This window comes from Phalacrocorax carbo, chromosome 7 (genome assembly GCF_963921805.1).
Source record: "Phalacrocorax carbo chromosome 7, bPhaCar2.1, whole genome shotgun sequence".
NCBI classification, from domain to species: Eukaryota; Metazoa; Chordata; class Aves; order Suliformes; family Phalacrocoracidae; genus Phalacrocorax; species Phalacrocorax carbo.
Window position 1 is genome coordinate 45,399,439 of NC_087519.1, and position 22,807 is coordinate 45,422,245.

The following is a 22,807-nucleotide window of genomic DNA, read 5'->3' on the forward strand; positions in this document are numbered from 1 at the left end:
TACTTTTTCTGTTTATTTTTAAAGCAGGGCTCTTGGTGCTACAGCCATTCTTTTTACCCCTTCTTCTGTAAGTGTGCCTGTGCTTGTAGTGTTTCCTTAGTGGAATTTTTACCCATTTCTGAGTCCACCTTGTGCAGAAGCGGTTTTTTCTAGGAGATGCATAGAAATCTCGTAATCCTGAAAATAGTGGCAATTAAATCTGATCTTTCAAATATTAACCAGAAGTCCTGCAAAAGATTATTATTTTTTCTGCCAAACCTATTATTGCATAACTAGTTTGGTGCATTAGTAGAAGACGAAGGGTGTGCTTTTGCCAAAGCAGGAGGTGCTTGTTATTGCCTGAGAAATGAGTGGGCTACACACTGCTGCAGTCTGATCCCGCTGGGTATCTCTGTAAGCTGTTTGAACGGCTGCATTATGAAGCAGCAGCTAATAGCTCCTGAATATTCAATACATCTTTTCACATTTGAGTGTCACTTTGTGGCAGCCCTTGGTTCACAGGCCGCATTCTGTTCCTTATTTTTCAACTGCTTCTTTTCTCCTGAGCCTTCCTGTTGGCTCGTGTTGCCAAATGCAGGAAAGGGGGTGATGGGGGTGTAGGAGCCTCGATGTTTAATCTGGGGTTGAGATGCCAGCTTGGTTGGCTCTGAGCGGCTGAAAGCCTTGCTGAGGAAACATGTTTTGTTGGGAGCTGCACGGCAGAGTAACCTCTGCCCTGGGTGGTCAGCCCAGAAATCTCTTCCTGGCCAGGACCCAAATGAAATACAGGATTAACTTTGCCCTATGTGTTTTTGCTGGCTTGTAGCTGTTAAGAGTCAGTGAAAGCGATTTATCAGTCAGTCTCGGAGGAGCTGTGCCTGTAGACATGGGAGCCAAGCTGCTGTGCCTCTTCCTCATCTCTGTCCTTGTTGCTTACTACGTCTACACCCCCATCCCCGAGGACTTTGAGGAGCCCTGGAAAGTGATGCTCATCACGGCTGGCTTCAGGGCTGTTGGCCACCTGGTGAGTTTGGTGCTGGGCTTGGTGTGGGACTGGCCTCGGGGAGAGAGCTATGGAGCAGAGGGTGTTCTTGGTGTCTCTGTGGCTAATAGAGATATGGCAATGTATTGTCATTCATACATATATTATATATATATGGTAATATACTAAGTGAAGGACAGTACTATCTGCAATTAAACATTAAACTTATTGTGTAACTATGACTAAAAAGAAACTTAGAAAAGATTTAGTTGTGCAGTCTTGAAAAAAGGACATTTGGAGTAACTGGAAATGTGATATGTAATATGAATATGGATAGGTAAGCGCAAACAAGTTTATTTTGCTTTATGATCCTTTGCAGCTGAAGCACTGCTCCTTGAATTTTTCCTGTTTCTCTGGAACCTGTATATTGAGCTTCCTCACAAGTATTGTACTGGATGTCAGAGAAAGGCAAACTAGAGCACTTAAAAACTTAATTTTTGTCGTTTCATAGGAATCAACTGACAGCATGAGCCTAAAAACTACACAAAGCTAATTATAGGGATGATAATGCTAGAGCATGTAGAAATTTATATATATATACACACACCTTTTTTTTTTTTTTTTAATACCACTGTAATCTTGCCTACCAAAAAATGGCATCTATCTAAGCAGCACAGAACCATATGTCACAGTCTGGAAAGGCAGTGATATTATACCCTGTCTGTAGTTATATGGCAGTATTTACTGACAACATGGTCCTTATGTCTTTCTATGCTATTTTTATATAAATTGCAACCCTGGCTTCTGCTTCATTTCAGTCATGCTATACAGCCATTTCAAACATATGTAAATAATCTGTGAGGCTGCACACCATGCATAAATAACAGTGCTGTAGTTCCCACCTCTCAAGTACATTAAACTGGGAGCAGTTTTGAATCTAGCCTGTACTTAATGTACAACAGTGGCTGCAGCAGTGTAACCAAAAACCTAAAAACAAGGTCAAAGATGAAGGTTTGGGGGAGGAGAGGTGCTGAGTGTTGCAGACATCTTTCTGGGTGGCTAAAAACATTTTGAGACTGCTTTTTTTTCTCCACCATAAAATATATTGAAAGGAGGGTCTAAGGAGGTAGGAGGGAGGTTTCTAGTTTTGCTTGAGGGATGCTGATCAAAGGCTTGTCTGCTGCAGGTGCAACCCCACCCCCCCAGGCTGTTTGCTCCAAAGCGCATGAATTTGGGACTCTGTGTTTTCTGTTGTTTCAGTTAAAATGTGGTGGGTATTATTTTCAGAAGTCTGTGGGAGCCTCCTCTCTCATGACTTTTCTGATGGAGCCAAGGGTGCAGGTTTTCTTGGGATATTTCCTAAACATCACACTTCTGGACAGTATCTGATAGCCCCTGTTGATCTCCAGAGACATCCCTGGGTCGGACAGCCTTTGTTTGCAATGAAGACCTCTTCTTGGGTCTGTACAGCCAGCAGAAGCAGGAGGGGGGTTATTTGTGTATGTGTGTGTTTGATCATGGACTCTTTGCTGCTTCCTTGTTTTGATCTTGTGGTTTGAGGTCTTAGTGGTGGGAGATAAAAAAATGTAGTCTCTGCTTTTGATGTGCTGCCTTGCTTCTTCCCCCCTTAAATCTCCTCTTGGAGGTAGCCTGCAAGGAGACTATGTGCACAAATAACTTGTTTCCCCAGGAACGCCTTGTGTCTGCTCACTAGGTTAGACCCGTAGCCTTCAGTACAGCAGTGCTAAGTGCTCAGCAAGCAGCACTGTTTCCTTTCAGTGATGGAGGATTGTGTATTTTCACTTTAAAGTGGAGTTGGTGTCTTTTGTAGCTGTTGCATTGGCTGCCTGTTAAGCCTAAGTGTGTTAGCAGCAGCAGTGGTACGGAGCAAGCATGTTTTGTAACTGCTCCGGTCTCATGCAGAACCATAAACCTAAGGGACTCTGACAAAGATAGCCTCCCTGGAGCTGCACTGGTGCAAATTGGATTGGAGGTGGCCCTAAAGGGTCCTAAATATGTTCTGAATGGTCACACAATTATAGGGCAACAACTTATAATCACTTAATAATAACAACTTATAATCACTAATAATAGTAGGTCTAAATTTGCAGAGAGGGGCCTATTTTAGTCTTTGACTCCCTGACATTGGTTTGAAAAAAGGGAAATAATACTGCTGCCGTCAGACACTCCTGACCAGGAGGGTCTTCTCTTCAAGCTCACAAAACAATGTGCCAAGAAAGCCATGAAATGGTAAATCTCTATCCTCCTTCACCTTCTCTGTTTTAATAGGTCCTGGGCAGGTCTCCAGCTTCTGTGCCAAATTGTGCGAGATTTCCTTTGATTTCGGGTTTCCTGGCCCGGATGAGTAACTGTTTTGAATAAAAGGCTGCTTTCAAAATTTCTGCCGGGCATGGCAGTGAGGGCTGAGGGGCTCCAAAGGGTGGTCGGAGGCTTGTGGTGACATCTTGCCATGGGTTATCCTGCAGGGGATTGCAGCTGTGCTTGGTTTTGCTGGTGTGCCCAGCCTGCAGCATGCTGAAGAGTCCATTCATACTCATCTTATTGCAGAACAGAGGCTGGGAATATCTCCATTTGAGTGTTTATAACATTTCAAGTCTACATGCTCTCTAGCTGAGGAGCAGCCTCCAGCTAGAAGAACAAACTGGCCAGTTTCTGTGGTCCTTAGCACAAAATTCTTCAGGTATTTTCAGGAAGCGCTATGTGCATGCAATCTAAGATAAAAGGTGTGAAGGAAGTATAAAATGTAATACATCTTCTTTCCTAGCTGAACATTTCCCTGGCTGCAGTTCTGTGAAATCCTCCCAAAGCTTCCTCTGCCCTCTCACAAGCAGTGAAATCTGTATTTGAGCCCTTTACAGCCCCGCTCACCAACTGCCTGTCTTCATCTCCAGCTGACGGAAAGCTTCACCTGGAGGAGCGCCTCCATCTGAACTATCATCTGTTCAGATAAATAAGCTGCTAAAGGCAGTGCCAGGCTGTCTGCCTGCCAAGGCACAGCTGAGGCTCCCTCCTCATAAATAAGTTTAGGTTGGTTTTTTTCTGTTTGTGGTTTGGTTTGGGTTTGGGGTTTTTTTTGTTTGGTTCTTTTCACCTTTGCTGCCATGCTCTCCTCATGGAAGACTGAGAAAGTGACTGTGCAAAATGCTTTCCAAAGCACAAGGAACACAAACCCTCAAAGCGGTTGGTTTTCCTCTTACCCCTGTAACACGCAGTAATCTCAGATCTGGGACAATGAGACTTTTCAGATGAGGGTATGATTTTCTTTCATTTTTATATGACAATGGTCTTGAAACCACAGGCAGTAGACCAGTGGTTTTCCACAATGTAAAATGTTGGCTTACAGAAAAAACAGCTCTAAGAGCATTGAAAAGCCTCAGTCCTGAAGCTGAGGGAATTCCTCCCACTGCAGGGGAGTTTCACAAGCTCAGTGGAATTGCAGCAAGACTCACTTTGACCTATATATTAATTTTTTCAAGATGCTAATCCTCAGGGGAAAATACAACAGCTGAGAAATAATTATGTGAACTGTGTAATCACTGTGGATAAAAATATGCAGTTTTGGCATGTATATGTATTTGTCTTTGCTGAGCTTATGACGAGATCTGAATTTTCTTTCTGCCCTGTGCCAGTTACTGACCATTTGCCTTCATCTCAATTCCAAACCATAGTTTGGCAGAGGTCCCCAACATCACTTGGTCCAAGTCTTCAGAGAGGTGACTCTTAAATATGGTGGTGATCGTTGTCAGGTATTGTCAGTGAGGTCCTAGCTGTGTTCTCTTTTCTTCTAACTTCTGAAAAAAGTAGGTTATGTGTAGAAGATGATTAAATAGTTGGTTTAAATATGATTTAAATAAAATTACAAAAAGAAAGCCAAGCAGGGTTAGATTGTATGACTGACAACATCAAACCCTGAATGCCAGATGTTATACCTTTCAAGAGGTGATTAATTGAAGTGTGAGTTTGTTTTACATTCTTCCTGGGAAGAATAAAGCATCTCTTGAAAAGCTAAACTTCTGACAGGTTCTGTACCAGGCTAAGCTATTTTATTTCTTATTAAACTCAAACCTGCTTTGAGTTTAATCTATTTTTCACCTTCGGATAACATGTAAGACAACTTGGTTTTATTTCTATTGCTATGTGATGAGGCAGTTAGACTTGTGTGGGAAGTTGGGTCACGTCCCCTGTCGCTGGGGCAGTTATGGAGGAGCCGAGGTGCTGGAGCCGGCAGCGGGCGCAGGATCTGGCGGTGGCTGTTGCAATGCACTGGTGCAGGCAGGGCACTGACCTGGAGACCAGGCTGTGGAAATGACCCACATAAAAAGCTGAGCGTGTGCGTGCATGTACACACAAACCAGCAACCCTAATGCCAATGTTGGCATTTCCCAGGGCGCTTTTCTTTCTGAACAGTCGATAACAGTGCTGGTGACAGTTGTGGGAGTGTTTGTTTTACTAAAAGGTTCCAAAGAGTTTATTAAAAACTCAGGCCTGTTGTTAATTCAGTTATCTTCCAAACCAAGTGTTCCGATCAAAGTTATATCAAAGTGCAATTACAGGATTGTTTATGCCTGCTCAGACAAAGAATAGTACGGTGGCTACAGTGGCCTGAAATTTAGGAAAGTGCTTTTATTATCATAGTGTCAGCTCTTAAACTGTAAAGTGATACACAAATTAATTTGAAATTTCTTCCAATTTTCTTGAGACAACTAGAAATCTAAGCTCTTAGTTCACTTTCAGCAAGTCAGAGAGCAAACAGCTTTCAAGTAAATTTGAAGTTGTGTTCTTCATAACTTTCTATCATCTAAAAAATAAGCTAAAGCACACACCCCCAGCTATTCCTTAATATATCATTAGGAATTAGATACTGTAATGCTCCCAAATCATGAAGCGGTCCATGCTATTTTTACCTTCTAGCTGCAAGTAGCTCCAGCAGCCCATTGCCATAGCATACTGTGCTTTAAGGAGGCTACACGCGATAGGGGTTCCTCATACTGCCGGCATTTCCCGTGACTGAGATTGCACTCTACTCACAGTCAATCTCTAATGTGGCTAAATTTTTGTTTAAATAGGTATAGAAAATGAAGGCACATTTTCTATTCACAGTATAGAAAACTAAGACTTTCTTTTTCTTCCAGTTGTTGTGACGTTATGTCATTGTTGTGATATTTTAATGTGTTTTTAGAATACATTTCTAATGTCTTAAAAGCAATGTGAGAAGTAAGTTCCTTTAAACACAATTTAATCCAATGAAGAGCAAAAAAAGGTTGCAGGGGAAAGCCAGTGAGATTTATGTATTAGCAAACACTGGTCACATCTTTGCTTGTCACAATTCCCTCAAGACAGCTGTGAGGAAACGTGATGCCTCCTTTGGGGAGCTGTTGGTTTTGGAAGGAGTGGTTGGGATCTGCATTTCTAGCACAGTCCATAAAATGCCTTTAGAAACATTTTTGCTTGGATTCACTCTTGTCTACCAAAGGCTCGGTATAACAAAAGCTAGCACAGTGTTTGTTTTTTTAAAAGTTTTGTTTTCAAGGTTTAAAATAATATCTGAGTGAAAAGGATTCTGAAATGCTTTAATCTGGATAAATTGTCCTGATGTCAGAGAGCCAAAGCTGCCAAATATTAATCTTTAGAGCTTGCATTTCACCTGTAGGTTTACTTGCTAGTGTTTGTGGTTTTGTTTTAATTTTATTTAGCATCTTAGAATAACTGTAAACTAGTATAGAACCATAGAATTTAATAAATGTTTTAAAACACTATTTTCAAAGGAAACTGCTTGAACAGTATTGAAAGTTGGCAGTTCCTTGGTTCTGAACTCCCTGAACCATATAACTTTTCTTCTGTCAGGGAATTTCTGTGGACCCTGTTGGGAAAGTTTTCCCTGCCCTTTGTGTAGCTCTGCCAGAGTTGCCGATGATGCCGAGGAGCACTGATGGCCTCTAAAGTGGAGAGAGCAGGGGAGGGCTGCACAGGGGCTAGGGCCCCAGCGCTGCCATACAGCTTGGGTAGATTCAAGATTTCTGGGAAAAAGAACTTTTTTAAAAAGTTAACCCTATGGGTATTTTTAAGATCCCCCAGACTAATGCACTTATCAGGCAGACAGATCCCAGTTAGGATCATCCTTATTTCCCCTCCTGGAGGGTGCTCCTGCTGCCCCCATAGAGTCTCTCTCTGGGTCAGGGAGTCACTGGGATTTTCCCCAGTCAGAGTTGGGCTGGTGGCAGCAGTGATGTTACACTAGAACTGTACTTCTGTCAGTTCATTCAGCGGGGAGCCACCTCATGGTCAGAGGGCTGGTGGAAACCAGAACATTGGTGGCAGGGTTATATTTTAGCTTTTTATTGTGAAATATCAAACCAATGTAAGGAAAGGATTTGTGTGGCTCAGACAAAACTGGATCCTCCTCAAGGATGATGGTGCAGCAAGTAGCTTCAGAAGGTATCATGGCACAGGTAGCATGACAAAATTTTGTCTCATCTGCTGACCACATGGAATTTCACCTGCAGTACTGTGTACAGTTCTAGTCCCCGCTATACAAAAAAAGATGTGGACAGGCTGGAAGGGGTGCAGAGAAGGGCCACCAAGATGGTCAAAGGATTGGGAAGCTGCCATACGAGGGGATAGACTGGGAGAGCTGGGTTTGTTCAGCCTTGAGAAAAGGAGGCTCAGAGGCGATCTCATCACCATGTACCAGTACTTAAGGGGTAGCTACAAAGAAGATGGAGACTCCCTTTTTTCATGGAGTCCCATGGAGAGGACAAGGGGGAACAGACACAAGTTGCTCTTGGGGAGATCCGATTGGACACAAGAGGGAAGTTTTTCACAGTGAGAACAGTCACCCATTGGAATAATCTCCCCAGGGAAGTGGTTGTCTCGGCCACGTTGGACACTTTCAAGATTTGGCTGGACGGGGTGCTGGGCTGCCTTGTCTAGACTGTGCTCTTCCTAGAAAGGTTGGACTAGATGATCCCTGAGGTGATTCTGTGACAGTAAGCACACAACTCAGTTCTTGTTCTGCTAATGAGTAGGAGCACTTCTTCGTTACGGATGAAAACATAGGGGTATGTAACCAATAGAATAATTTGATGAAACTGAAGAAATTAAACAGAGCTGGACTGTGGTAAAGTGGCAAAGACATACTTTTCCCTTTTTATCTCAATGTAGAGAAAATATTTCCTTTTAATAACATAAGGGTACTCATTTCTAAGTGATGCTCCTTGGCTACTGGGGTGGAACTGATCGTTGAAAATCACTGTGCAGTTTGAAGTCAAATTGCTGTGTCCTTGTATTTGTGCCACCAGTGTCCTCAGCATCCTGAAAAGACCGGCTGCTTTTGCTTCTACAGTTTATCACAGGAGCAGATATTGGTTTTGTCGTAACCACTTGGAAAAATGAGGAGGTCTGGCTTACTGAGCAGACCTTCATGTTGGGTCTCAGGAAGTTTCAAGTGATTCTGCTTTCTTCCATGTCCTCCGTTATGTCCTAGTTATCCTCCGTGCCTGTGCTTCCAGTCATTGTCTTAGCACTGACAAGCAGTGGTGTCCCCTGGGCTGCCTTCCAGCCACTGCCACTGTGCTTCACATGGAAGTGAATAAGATAAGGGAGTTGAACAGCTCAGGCTGGACTCCTTGACAGTGTGAGGCAGTGACTCCTCCGTGTCAGCAGCATTTGGCTCTTCAACAATTTTACAGACTTGTACAGAGCATCAAATGGTTTTACGGAAATTTAATCTTTAAGAGTAACTAAGGCTGTGTTTAAAAAGCTGTTTTCCTTTGTCCTGGGCTTTAGTCTGAGGTTGCTGATCAGCTGGGTCTGATGCACTATATGGAAGCTCTGATGCTGATCACAGCTGCTGAATACGTCGCACCCACGTCTGATGAAAACGTCACTGTGACAGACACGGAGTTCAGCAATGTTGCCGTCCGTCTGTACCTGCCCAGAAAGCCCTCTGATGGGCTGAGAAGGGCTGTGGTCTTCTTCCATGGTGGAGGCTGGTGCGTAGGACAGGCAGGTAAGCTCTTCTCTGTCAGTACTGGGGACCTGTGTTTAAGCGTTGCCTCTTGCTTTATGGGAGAGCAGGGAACCAGTATTTCACCAGTTAAAATGCAACAGCATTGGGAGAGGGTGGTCAGTGTATCTTGAGGTGGAGGACAAAGGGTCTGGTCCAGGGATTTCTTTCTGTCATGGTGTTTTATCTGCAGCCCCTGGCTTGGTTACCTGGTATTAGGGGGAGAAAGGGACAAAACTGAGTATCTTAATACAGAAAAGAACATTGACAAAGGGGTAAAAATCAAATGGTGATGCAGAGACTGGGAGCTTCCTTGGTTCCCTCGAGCTTGGATCTTAGATGCTTCCTCATACCTCTTGCTTGGGGAAGGTCAAGGGGTATTTATTGTCCCCCGAAATCTATTTTAGGGAGTTTTGCTGTATCAGAAGTCATCTATTACTGCATCTTTATTTCTCATGAACATGCTCCTAGGTGGGCAAGCATGTTTCTTTAGTTTTGGTTACAATTGTGCTATCAGTACTCGTAAGATGCTTGGTCGTCTTCCATGTTATGCCCAGAGGGGCTTTCTAAAATGTTCCAGTTCAGTGTGTCATGCTTTTGCTATTACTTTTTTTTTTTTATGGAAGTGATTCATCTTCCCTCGCAGTTGCGTTCTCTCCTACAGCACATCCTCTGCTTCTCTTTGCAGTTCAGTGCTTTACATAAAAGGATATAAGTTATCATCCTGGCCACCACCCAAACCAGCATTTTAAGTGTAGTGGATATGGCTGACATTTCCAACAACCAGTCCATAGCTCACTTTTGTTGTTGGGCTGCTTGTTTCAGGGCGAATGAACCAAAATATTTTTCCTGGGCAAGTTCTTTAATTTTGGTGTGAATGCGTATGTGTAGCAGAGAGCTTAGTCTGGCCCCTGGTGCAGATCTTGGTTCCATTTCTCTCTGCCACAAAAGCTGAGCCTCCTTGCATTGCGTAGTGCTCAGAAGTCTAAATAATGTATTTTGTTCATCCTTTTGGATAGCATTCAAGGAATAGTTGGATTACTACTTCTAGTTTGTGCCTCTGGATAAACCTGTTGTGTGCCATGGTCACCTTGTGGTGCTGTAGAGGCCACAGGTGGGTGGAAGTTTTGGAAAGTCACCTGAAAGCCTCTGCAAAGAGGAACATGCTGTTGTGTATGTGTTTGCTCTCAAATGTACTGGAATATATTCTAAGTTTCTCATTTCATGGCAGGCATGAAATCCTATGATCATCTGACAAGATGGACTTCAAGCAGGTTAAATGCTGTTGTGGTATCCGTCAAGTAAGAGATTCTCCTTCTAGATGGGATGAGGGTTGGAATTATGCAATTTTTTTTTTAATCATGTGCTTTCCTGCTAGCTTTAAGTATTTGTAAACAAAAGCTGTCGGCTTGCAGTGGTGATTTGTGGTTGGTGGTTATTTTGGATACTGCTTTATGAAGTTGGGTGGGTAACAAAATATTTGATCCTGCAGGATAGACAGAGTTCCAGCTTTGCTGGGTGCAGAAAATAATAAACATTCACCAACTAGGGCAGATGCTCGCAAGCCTTTCTCTTTATTATTTATACAGGAAGTAACAACTCTGCTTGCCTCTTAACAGTTACAGGTTGGCACCTAAATACCGTTTTCCTGTGCAGTTTGAAGATGTATATTCGGTAACAAAGTTCTTCCTCCAGAGCAGCGTCCTCTCCCAGTATGGGGTGGACCCAGATCGGGTCTGTGTTGCAGGAGACAGTGCAGGTGGCAATTTAGCTGCAGCTGTGGCACAACAGGTAAGAAAATAAGCTGGTTTGCTAGTTTGGTGTTTTTGTCATTTCATGAACTCTTACAAAAGACTAACAAAAACCTCTGCTCAAACCAAGTGCACCTCCCAAATGGCTCTCGTGGTCTATGTACGCAGGACATCATGCAGCCTGCAGGACTGTCAGCAAGGGCTCTGAGTTTCCAGCCAAGCAAGTTTACTTGAGGCAATTAATGGCATCAAAGTAGCTTTGATGCTATCATAGAATCATTAAGGTTGGAAAAGACCTCTAAGATCATCAAGTCCAACTGTCAACCCACCTACAACGTCGTCCAAAACTTTATACCCTAAAAAAAGGCTCTCTGCCCCATAATTAGGGCATATATCACTCTATTCTTAAGCAGATTTTGACTGGTTTAGGTATGTTGTTTGAAAAGGGAATTTTAGCAGTTTGACTCATGCAGGTGTAAATTACAGGAGAAGAAAAAAGCGCGAAATGTTCCAGTGTCATTTGATCACGCCCGGTTTTGGTGCCTTTTGCACTTCTCACTTAGGTTTATTAAATAAAGTAAGTGCAATGATGTTGCTCTGCTGAAGTTATTTGGATTGTAATGAATTTCACTTGGAAAGGTTGTGAATTTTTCTGTGGACATTGAAGGCAGAAGGTGAGGGAGAAAGGGAAAATTAGGGAAGAGGGGAAAAAATGGATGACATAAGAAATGTCAGTGCTCAATCACATTTTATTTTTCACATGTCTAAAATACATAGAATTGTAGTTGCTTGAGTTCTAACACCTCAGGGTTAAAAAAACAAACATGGATAAGCTCTAAATTGTGTGCAGAGATTAAAGGAGCCTCAGAAACCTGCAATTTATAAGGAATATAAATTCTCTATAGTTACAGAAAAAGCATTTGTTACTACTTCAGAAATAAGCAATGCCTCAAAAAGTCTCAATGCTTCAAAAAGAGTATTTCCTTGTTATCCTTCAATAGGAGAAATAAAATGAAATTGTATTTGAAGTTTGAGAATTTTTAATACAACATACTATTTTAAGTGACCTGCCTATGAATTTATGATTTCTTTAATCTATCCTGGTTTTATTGATAATCTTATTTTGCTTATGTTGTAAAATGTGTGTATTAATCCCCTACTTTTAAGACCTTTTGTCAGTGTGGGAGAACCAACACTTTTTAACTGACTTTTTGTAATTATTTCTGTTTTCTTCTACAGCTGTTAGAGGACTCTGAAGTCAAAACTAAACTCAAAGCCCAAGCTTTGCTTTACCCAGCTCTTCAAACCCTTGACCTGAATTTGCCATCTTATCAAGACAATGAAAACAAGCCCATTTTGCCCAAGTCGCTTATGGTCAAGTTCTGGAGTGAATATTTCACTTCTGATTCATCTCTCAGGGAAGCGATGGCCTCCAACAGGCACGTCCCGGTTGAATCGAGCCACTTGTTTCAGTTTGTAAACTGGAGCAATTTGCTGCCTGAAGAGCTGAAGAAAGGTCATGTTTACACCAGTCCTGCTTACGGAAGCTCTGAGCTTGCACAGAAGTACCCAGGGTTTCTGGATCCGAGGGCAGCCCCGCTGCTGGCGAGCGATGGCCAGCTACGTGGGCTGCCCCTCACCTATGTCCTCACCTGTGAGCACGATGTCTTACGGGATGATGGAGTCATGTATGCCAGGCGCCTCCAGGCAGTGGGCGTTCCTGTCACACATGATCATGCCAAGGATGCTTTTCATGGGGCAATGATGTTTGTCTTGGGTCCAACTGAGTTAGCTGTAGGGCACCGGCTGTTGAACAGATATATTGAGTGGTTAAATGAGAATCTGTGAGTTGAATATGTTGCTCTAGTATGCCTGGCTTGTGTTCACTGGGTGTGACTGAGGAGGGTAGGAGAATAGGAGCTATGTGAGTTTTGGGGCGTGATTGCCATCTTTGTTGTGTTGCCCTGCAGTGCCTGGATTACAGTGTTTCTCACCTTGTCTGGCAGGAAAATCAGTCTGATTTATAACCTAAGTGTTCTTTCAGTGCTATTGTCTGAGCTCAGAACCCCAATAACCACCAGGTCTGCCCTGGAATTTCTCTCCTGGCCAAGACCAGAAGGGTTGGTGTGCCCAACCCTGCCTGCACGCTGACTGGGCTCACGTAAGCCCCCGGCTGGAACAGCGTGTGGGACCTGATGTCTTGTGTTAGTTGCTTCTTGTTTCTTCCTATCTCAATGTCTTTATATAGCAAGTTTGTGCAAATGGGCAACACAGCTGTTTGCACATGGGTGGCTGCTTGGTGGCTGCTTGCTCCCTTGTCCTGCAGACATGCTGGCAAGGCCCCGCTGCTGCCAGTGGGCAATGGGGTGAGCAACAGTGCACGGACCCGACTTAATGAAGTAAAAGGCAGCTTGTGAAACCCTGCCCTTTGCATGCAGCTGCTGGGTTTATGCTGTTGTCTCTCTCCAGCACAGTTTGAGGGAAGCACTTGAAAACCCAATGGGATAGCTGTACCACAGTGTAAATGTTTGGTTGTTGAGTGGGTTGTGGGGTGGGTTTTGTTGTTGTTTGGGTTTTTTGGGTGGGTGTTTGTTTTGTTTGTGTTTGGGGTTTTTTTAAGCATCTGTCTGTCTTGATAATTACTTTCTCTAATCCTTGTACTGGGAGGAAATAGTGTTAGAAATCAGCACTGAATATTCATCAGATAAAGGAAGGCTGTGAAGGTCCTAGCCCTACAATACCACTGCTGTATGTTTTATGCTTTACTTATTTAATAAGTTATGTATTGTGTATTCTAATTATCCTTAAAATTGTTCAGTGGTTTTTACATATGATTTTAAAAAAATAAAATTAGCTTAGTAGCTTTATAGTTTTGAAAAAGGAACACAGTTGCACTGTCAGTCTTGAACAAATGTCCTCCATATAAATGTTTTCTGTATTAAATATAAACCCTAAAAATTTTGAATTATGAAAGCACAGATTGGTTGGCTACTGTTTTTAAACTGATCACAACACACTGGAAACATGTACTTCTAGCATCCTGCTTTTTTCTTTTGCATAAAAGATACTGAATCTTCAATAATTGCTCTTGATTTTTTTTCTGAGTGGGTGTGCAGCCTGTTTAGATGGAATGTATATGGAATGATTGCCATAACTTTCTTTTTCATCTTTATTATGTTGAATAGAAAATTTAAACTTGTCTTCGATTCCAATGCATTGTACTTTTTGTCACTGAAGTATCCCATTTATTGGAAAAGAATAACAAGTTGTCTTTACCACACGCAGTAGCTACTGCAAACAACCAGGACCAAAACCAGGGGGACGTTGTTTCACTTCTGCTGTTGTCATTAATGTGAATACTTAGTGACGCTTCACTGTGGTTGTTGAGGAGAGAAACAGAAATGGTTGAGTAGGTGTCTTTTATGAAGAAAAGGATGCTGAAGCTTGCAACTGGGATGGAGACCAGTGGGGAGCTGAGCCTGGCTGTGGGGAGGGCTGGGCCAGGGCTTCCACTCGCCCCAGGAGATGGGGTCAGAAAATGAGGTTTGGTTTTGCAGCAGGAGCATTCTGTGTGTCTGCTTCTGAATCCATCCTTGAAATGGTGAGTGCCTTACTGCCAGCATACTGATCACGAAATATACCATGGGACTAAAAAGCATCTTGTATAGCCCACGTGCACAACAGTGCAATGGCCTGCGTGTTTGCGCATCCTCAGGACATGTGCATGTTCATGCAAGCTCCCAACGTATTTGGGAAGTTATTTCTCATGGTGCTTTCCATAATGCTGCCAGCAGGTCCCAGCTCTTGCCCGTGGGACTGGGCTTCTGTCTGCTGGCGGTGGGCATCTCGACTGAAGTTTTAACTCTCTCTCATTTGGAATTAACAGCAGCTTAGTATTCCTGAAGAAGCAGGGATGTGAGGATTTGCATCAATAACACCTTTGGTCTGACTTTTAATACAGTGATATGGCAATGTCCGGAACAATATTTCCCAGGTTGGGTATTTCCAATGCTGTAAATGCTAGTGGGATGAACAGAGTCGGCCTTTAGTCACTATCAGTGATCCTTTCTCCAAGTCTTACAGGCTGCTTTATTCTTTCTTCCATATAAATGGCAGAAAAAGACATTTGGAGAGGACACTTATTTTGTTTGTGTCGGGGGGGACATGCACAAAGGTAGGCTATGAAAGCAGGCATCAGTCAGTGGGTTACATTGCTGTCACTGATATTGGCTTTGAGTGTTCTCCTTCCCTGCAGGCACTAGGATGCTGCTGATAAAGCTGTATTAGTCTGGTTGAAGTGTTGGGAAAAGCTCGTCCATCGCTCAGCCGGTGACAAGGACTAGCACGATAAGTGCGAGGGTGGTGGTTCCTGGCAGACTGAAGAGCTGGGCACAGTTGGCTGATGTAGTCCGGGTGGCCTAAAACCATTGTGGGACCCTGTATGGGATCTGCCCTGCCCTGTGCAGGGGAGGCTTGGATTCCCTTCAGTGGGTGCTGGAGAGGCTGGGCAGCACCTGACCTCTGCTGGCAGAAAGCATGCCAGCCCAGCGGGAGCAAACCTGGGGCACCCTCCTTGCCCATGCCGCCACTGACTCAGTGTTTCACCTGTTGTGGCTTGGGCATTGGCTACGGCAGGGACACGGGGAGCCCCTGACACCCTGAGAGCAGCAGGGGAGGGTCTGTTGGGTGTGCACTGCTACCCCTGCCTTTGCACCCCAAGTAGGGCTTCCTGTGCTTCCCTGAAGCAGCTGCTGCGTGGTGTGGGCGTGCAGCTCCTGGCAAAGGCCAGGGAGGGCTTTGGAGGTGGGTCCTAGCATTTCTTCTGTTTCTTCAGACAAATATTCATGGAAGGCATTGGGGTGGGCTTAGTAGGGGAAGCAGACTTGCAGATGGGATGGTGGTTGGCTGAGAAGGGAGCCTGGGGACAAGGTGAAGCCATGCATTAAAGTTAAATTCTTAAATTAGTGGAAAATCTGGCAGGCATCGAGGGGATAAAGTAGTGAGGATGTTGGCAGTAAGAGGAACAGAGTGAAATACACATCTAGAAATGATCTTTCTTATCTTTAGAAAAGTTTTATACCTGTAAGGTAGTGGAAAAATTTATGCTCTAAGCAAAAATGCTAACAGTTTTACCAACCTCCCCCTGCGTGTTCTTATAGGACTCTTCTTGGAACAAGAAGTAAATGTCTTTTAACCACCAGCACCTCAATATGGGTTAATGATTGATTGGACTGTATATGCTTTCGATTAAATTCCTAAAATAGACTTTTTTGAGTTGGAAATGCTTGGTGTGGCACAAAATGAGGCAGTGAAAATTATAATGTCAGCGTCTCTGGCAGGAGAGGCTGAACCCGCAGTGTGCAACTCATTTATCCAGAGCAGAAAACAGCAAAAACCACCCTAAGGGAAGGCTTTGCTCTGTCTCTCAGTAACGACTGAAATGAAATTTGGTGTTTGGTAGTAAAAGACAAAGCTCAGCCTTGCCACCATGACGGTGTGGCTTAGCCAATGGTGTCCCGACTGGGGAAGGCTGCCCTGGCAGGCACGCTGTAGCCCTGTCCTGCCAAACCTCGCCGAGGCACAGGCGGCCTCGGGCTCGGGCCCCTCCTGCGTGGCACGCCGTGCTCACGCGCCATATGTGCATCGCGCCCTTTGCTGCAGGCCCTGGGGCCGAGTCTCGCCCCGCTGGCGTGTGATCGGGCTGCAGCATCTGCCTCTCGCTAGCACCTCCTCCGTTTCTCCCCTACTCGGGAGACACGGCTGATCCTTGCAGTTCTCTTGGGAGTTCGCACAGGAGTGAGCTCCAGTCGCAGAGATCAAACTCTCTGAGGATGCCCCAGCTTGTGGGGGGGTTTATCTCAGACTCTCTGCTTCCCCTACAGTGGTAGGTGTACACAGAAAATTAAATTAATTCACACTTGTAAGTGAGCAGAGGAGGAAATAAAGTATCCTCACTGATTAGGGTTTCCCTGTTATCAGTGTGTTAAGAGTCCTAAACTTTTTGCTGAAGCACTACACTGATTTTAAAAAACAAAAACACTCCAAACCTCACAGCTTGGCAAATAGTGTTGGTTTTCCAGTATTTTTGGAACTGTTGATTAACTTGTTCCCTATTGGCAAATTCAGTTTAAGGCCCAGTCACACTGGTGTTGCTCAGCATATTATTTTCATTAACTACTTCATAGAAGCAGTTTCAAAGGCTCCCTTTAAAGGTTAACCCCTACAGCTGTTTTGGTTTTGCTTTGCCTTTTCACACTAAGGTTAGCCAGGAGCCCCGGGCTGAAGGCTCCCCAGCAGAGGACAGCACATCTCAAACCTGCCTTACCAGCGAGGAGAACCTGGAGCTGCCTGGTATTGCTTATCTGACACCAGGCACGCTGTGCGGGACGCCCGGCTGTTTTGGCGGCGACAAAAACTGCTGCAGAGAAACCCTTTAATTCAGGTATTCCTTACTGATAAGCCTGCTTACTGGGGGACATTGTAATTACAGATGCCAGCTTATGTGACTGAGAGAGCTTTGCTAAGTCTCTGGCCTCAAAAACCTCAAGATTTAGGAAACTGCTCAGAAACAAAATGAATCTATGCAACATAGAGATGTTAAACTGGGGCAAAAAATCTAAACCCACTGAAATTACATGAAGAATATTTTAACTATAACAATTATAAAACATTTTTGAGTTTTTTCTTTAAAATATTTGTACCTTGCTGTACATTTTATTTTTCTTGAGGGAGAGCATGTTTCAGGCTATTTGAGGATTGTGTCCTACCCACCTTCCCTGCTCTCTGCTGCAGCTTCAGTGTCCCCAGTGCTGGTGAACCCCCTTGTGCCAGAGCATGGTGGCCCTGGGCAGAGCCCTGCAGGGATTCTGCCGTTGCCCCCTTGGTGACGTACAAGATGGAGAGACCTTCCCGTCCCCACAGTGCCGGCACCTGCCAGTCATGCTGGTGGGGGGTAGCAGGGCAGGAGAGACCCGGGGGTCAGGGAAGAGGTGCAGGGTGTCCCCGTCACAGCTCGGCTCTCCCAGCAGCACCCTGGCTGTCCCACCATCAGCAAAGCTGCGGAAAAAACCCCAAGCCAAAGTTGCATTTTACACCCTTGTTTGTTTTGGCCTCAGCTGTTGGGTATGGTTTTCATAAATGTGGCTAGAAAGCACTGAGGTGGAGTTAGTTATTAATTACCCACGAGGAGTGCTCATCTGCCCCAGGAAATTGTTTTTGCAAACAGAGTGATGTTCAGCTGCATCACGCTGGCTCACCTGTGCCCACCTCCTTGAATAGCCAAACAAGGGCAGCAGTAAGGGCAGGTGCATTTTGGAGGTTTATGTCTTTAGTGCACTATTATCAGCTCTTTGAAGCTTTATTGCAGTGTGGAAGAAGAAATGCTCCATTTATTCAGCCCCTTTTTATCCTTCAGTGCAACAGCCCTTGCCTGAATGAACAAAATATTTAAAAGCTGGTGAATGAGAAGTCAGTACTATTTACCAGCCCCATGGGAAACTTTAAACCAGCTTCTGTAATGCTTAAATATTAGCTGATTTATTGGCTTTGTCTTCAGAGAAAAACAAGAATACATTTTTATAGCTCAGATATTAATAGGGTTAACATTCACTAACCTTAAAGTACATCACAATGAAGGGGAGGAAATAAAAAAAAAAAGTAATTTTAGAGGCTGAACCATATTTATTTCTCCCACTTAAAAATAATTATGATGGTATTTAGACCTTTACTGATGTGTATCATGACCTTCCATTTAACTTCTCTGCTGGGCTTACTCACCAAGCCCTAATTACACTCAGCTGCCACTTGTATTTTATTAAAAAAAGTTTATAAGCATATGATATGTAGTTCATGTATGTTGCTTTGTATAAATCAAACAAAACTTGATGTTTTACATAAAATACATATAGAGAAACACCAAAGCTCTCTGCATGCCTGCAGCTGTGTGGGGAAGAGCCCCAGCATGTGTCAGTCTGGAGGGCTTGGGGTGGCAGAGCCCAAGCCAAGTCTCACCCACCTCCCTCCCGCATGGCCCTGTGGCTGGGCTGCTCTCCTGGGAGCAGGAGGAGGAGCGGGAGGAAGGCTCCAGAGTGAGCTTCCATGCAGCAGCGAAGAGTGGCAAAGGCCCTTTCTTCCTTCTTTTCTTGGGAGGTGGATGTTGAAAAAGGGCTTTGTAGCTTTGGGAGGAGTAAAAGAAATCATTGTGTTGGACTTCTTAAAACATACATTATTAATGAAGACCTATTCCTCCCAGGAAAAAAAATTAATTGAATAATCGAAGCAATTTCATGTCTGCCTTCATTTTCAGGCCCTGCATATAATTATTACAATTCCAAAGAACAGATGGCAAAGTGCTAAGGGGTGTGATTGTATGTAAGGCGTGTATTACAGAGGCATTTTATGCAAATAACATCCTACGTATAGCCATTACACTCCAGGCTTGCTCAGATGCTGCTGCCATAAAAGCAGAACTGTGAGCAGAAGATACACAGGTGGGAGCAGATTAATTTGCAATTTATCTGCTCTTTATACACGCTGCTTGTTTGCATGCAGCTCTATGGAGAAGAGTCACAAAGTTTGGCCGTACGCTGTGTGGGAAATACCGCCTTGCTGTGGGGAGCTGCCCGGGTTCGGGCACAACCATGGCTAAAGGCCGGGCCCTGCACCCGAGCGAGTGCAGTGGTAGGAGCTGCCCACGGCAGGGCAGGCCGCCTCTCCTGCTATAATGCCTGGTTTATTTTGATTTAATTTGAACATTGAACACTTTAGCAAACCACTGCTGGAGGCCGGCAGAGAGGGACAGGTGCCGCTCAGGCTGTGGGTTTGGCGCCCCGGGGCCCGGCTGTGCTGGGGCTGCGGCAGAGCGAGGAGAGCCGTGCCAGCCGGGCGCTGCCCGCTGCGGCGGGGCTGCCATGGGGTTGCGGTGCCGCAGGGCTTGCAGCATGCCTCGTTGGAGCCTTTGAGGGTATGGCAAACGCTCCGAGTGCTGCACTAGGAAGGCTTCCTGCTGTCCCCACCTGTTTCTTCTTGAATTTTCCTCACTAGATTCAGATTTCATTATGCCAAGAAATCTGGCATTTGTGGTAAACTACATTCAAGCCAAACAAAACTGTTTTTGAATTATAAGCCGGCTCTGACTGGGAAGCTTTTGCACCGCCGCTTTCCTTCAGCAGGGCAGTGCCTGTGTCGAGCTGGAGTTTTCACAGCCGAACTGTAGGAAGCACTGGAGGTTGGCAACTTTATCTTGCGCTCACGCAGCAGGAGGAGTTGAGCCACAAAAGCTTCACCCCAAACTCTGGGGCAGTTGAGGGCTTCCACAACTCTCCTGAAACCTGCAGCTGAAGGGTGGTAGTGCTGCTACTGAAAAGCCACATGCACAGCCATGCAGTGGTGTGATGTGTGCTTGCAGGGGTGGCAGCCCCTTGGTGCTCACTTGTCCCTTGGCTCCCTGTCCTTGGGGATCAGCCGAGCGTGTGGTTTTACTGCAGGGCACTAGCCAGGCTCGGCTGGGAGCTGGGGTCCTGGTGCCACGTGTGCGCAGGAAGAACAGCAACACTAGGGGTGAAGTCAAATTTCTGGAGTGTGGGCTGCTTTTAGCATCTGAAATACCTGGAGCACCCTACACACGTCCCCTGATGACCATGGCCAGCCTGGGCGGGAGCTGCTGCAGCCCCTTCATCAGAGACACCCAAAGGCAGGGAGAGCACAGAAATGCTCATATGCGTGTTTCTGGCAGGGAGTTGGTAAATGGGCATCTGAGTCCAAACATGACTTTGGCTTGGGGACTGAAGCAGGGGAGAAATGGGTCACATGCATTCTGGAGCACAGGGAAGCCAGGTACTGCTGGGCTGCTATAAATGAGCAACAGATAAACAAAAGTAAACATTTAATTCTATGCCTTCTTTGTACCAAGGGTAGAAACAGCGTTAGGCTACCACATTTACAGTACCAGGCTGTACAGTCTCTGCCCAATGTCCTCTGGGCTGGTGTATAGCAGTGGCGTGTGCTGCTGACCCGTTTGTACCGCAGCTGTTATTGCAAAGTTCTCTTCCACTGGTTCATGGTGGCCAGGGCAAGGTATTAATTAATTTCCCCTAGTAATAATTTATAATGTAAAAGAATATTCCCATGTTCCATTTTGCTCATGGGGATGAATCCTGGGTGGGGATAAACATCCTCGTTCTAAAAGCTCTGCAGGAAAGGCACCACATTTCATTCAAGGTCAGCCTTAATGACTCATTCCAATCAGTCAAATGCAAATACATAATAATAAGCTGTTAAATATGCATGACTCATTTAATAGGTCTCAGTCTAATCTAAATTGACTAATGGGTATTTAATGACAACAAACAGGCCTGACTCCAGTTGCATTTCTTCTTTAAAGCCCGCAAGATGCTAAAGAACCCAATTAACTTAACAGCATGGCATTAATTTACAGCCGGAGCATGCCCTTGTCTCCCAGTCTAAATGCTCAGTTTTGCAAACTTGCTTCAAATTGACTGGGAGCTGCAGGATTAAATCTGGGCAACACCATTTCAACAGCTTGCCTCAGAAATACTATAGACATGTATCAAAGCAGCATGAAGTAGTTCTTTAATCATTAGGGGCTGTTTGCTTTTTGAATGGATGGCAGCTGTGTTAGGCTGTTTCTGTGGAAAGATTGGTACTGACAATATTCCTTGAAAGACCAGTTGACTGTAATAAGTGTGTCTTATTGGGGTGCTGTAGGACCGAGGGTTCCCTGGTATGGGATGAATTTCCCCCTGCCAAGTCACTATGGACGTGTAGGCAGGATCAGTAAATTGTGCACAGTGGCCAAGGCCACCCCCTGCTGCTCCCAGCCGCTCTGGCTCTGGCGCTGCCAGCATGCTACCGGTGCGCTCGCTGCTGTATGGGGGCTTCTTGAGGGATGCTGCAGCTTGCATGCAGGCAGAATCTCTCCTGCTCTCTGGGCTGTTAATGCAACTTTGGAGTGCTTGTGCTTTCCACCCCTGCCTCTCTAATGTTCCCCCACTCCAAAATCGTGTCTCTCCTCCTTTCTGGACCCAAATCTGTTCTGAAAAGTTTGACTTCTATAAGCAAAAGTAAATGTAAATGCCCAAGTACTGACTTTACAACTTGTACTAACTAGTTCTTTCAACATACCTGTATGTGAGGTACCTTGTATTCCTCAAAACACCTTTTAAACCCCCCTGTGTGAGAGAAGGTACAGTTAGCAGATCTGGAGAGCAATGGGCTTCCTACAAATCCTGCGGAGTGCAGTGTGGCTCTGTGAGCTGCTGCCAGGCAGAACGGTATCTTTCACAAGCACAATTTGTTTTGAGAAATAAATCCCTCTGCCTTTCGGCAGAAGAGTGGGGAAAAACGTATCCACTGCCCGCCTGTTTAGAGGTCTGTGAGGTGTGTCAGCATTGTGTAATTGAAGTTTCCTTATTTCTCATGCTGGAAACCTTATCAGGCAAACACAGGTCTCTTCAGGTGCTCTGAAAAGATCCAGCACGCGCCCTGCTCTTCTGGCCATGCGACACTTTTCACCGTAGACACTAGTCTTATTGGATGCTTTGATTGGTTGTTTGCATGCAGTCGTTTTTAGCAGAATAAGCCTGCAGCAGAGAACTGCATGGGAATGTCGGTGGCTGTACTTTCCTAAAGCCTGGTAAGTAGGAAAAGACCATCAGTTGATTTTGAATCAGTTTCTAAATAAACGATCCATCAAGGGCCTAGGCATTTGGAAAATAATCTCGCGCAGGGATGATGGATGTGTAGTATTTTGAGAGGAAAGCGCTCTGTGGGGATTATCATTTCTCAATAATGCATTTTTCAGGAACCGCGATTACCCTGGCACATGGTTGTCCCACAGTCGAGCGCTGACAAGCTGAAAGCTGGTTGCCCCCGTGGTCTCTTGGGGTCTGTATGGGACCAAGGGCAGAGGAGATCCATCTGTTCCAAAAGCACCTTCATTCTTCTGAGGCATGTTGTAGAAGTTGTCCTCAATGTTTTGAAGAGCTCTAAACCCCCCTCTGAACGAGTCAGTAGAGGAGGAGACAGAGCCAGAGGGGAAAGACTCTGTCA

The 22,807-nt window shown here is 44.8% G+C and overlaps 1 protein-coding gene across 1 annotated transcript; it reads left to right on the forward strand.

Moving 5' to 3' along the window:
- The first annotated feature begins 742 nt into the window (after window positions 1-742).
- On the forward strand, window positions 743-13,944 carry AADAC (arylacetamide deacetylase). The gene is made up of 5 exons (XM_009509504.2): window positions 743-1,003; window positions 8,768-8,990; window positions 10,219-10,288; window positions 10,607-10,778; window positions 11,978-13,944. The coding sequence occupies exons 1-5, from the start codon at window positions 866-868 to the stop codon at window positions 12,584-12,586; spliced, it is 1,212 nt and encodes a 403-aa protein (XP_009507799.1). The 5' UTR covers window positions 743-865; the 3' UTR covers window positions 12,587-13,944.
- The last annotated feature ends 8,863 nt before the right edge of the window (window positions 13,945-22,807 follow it).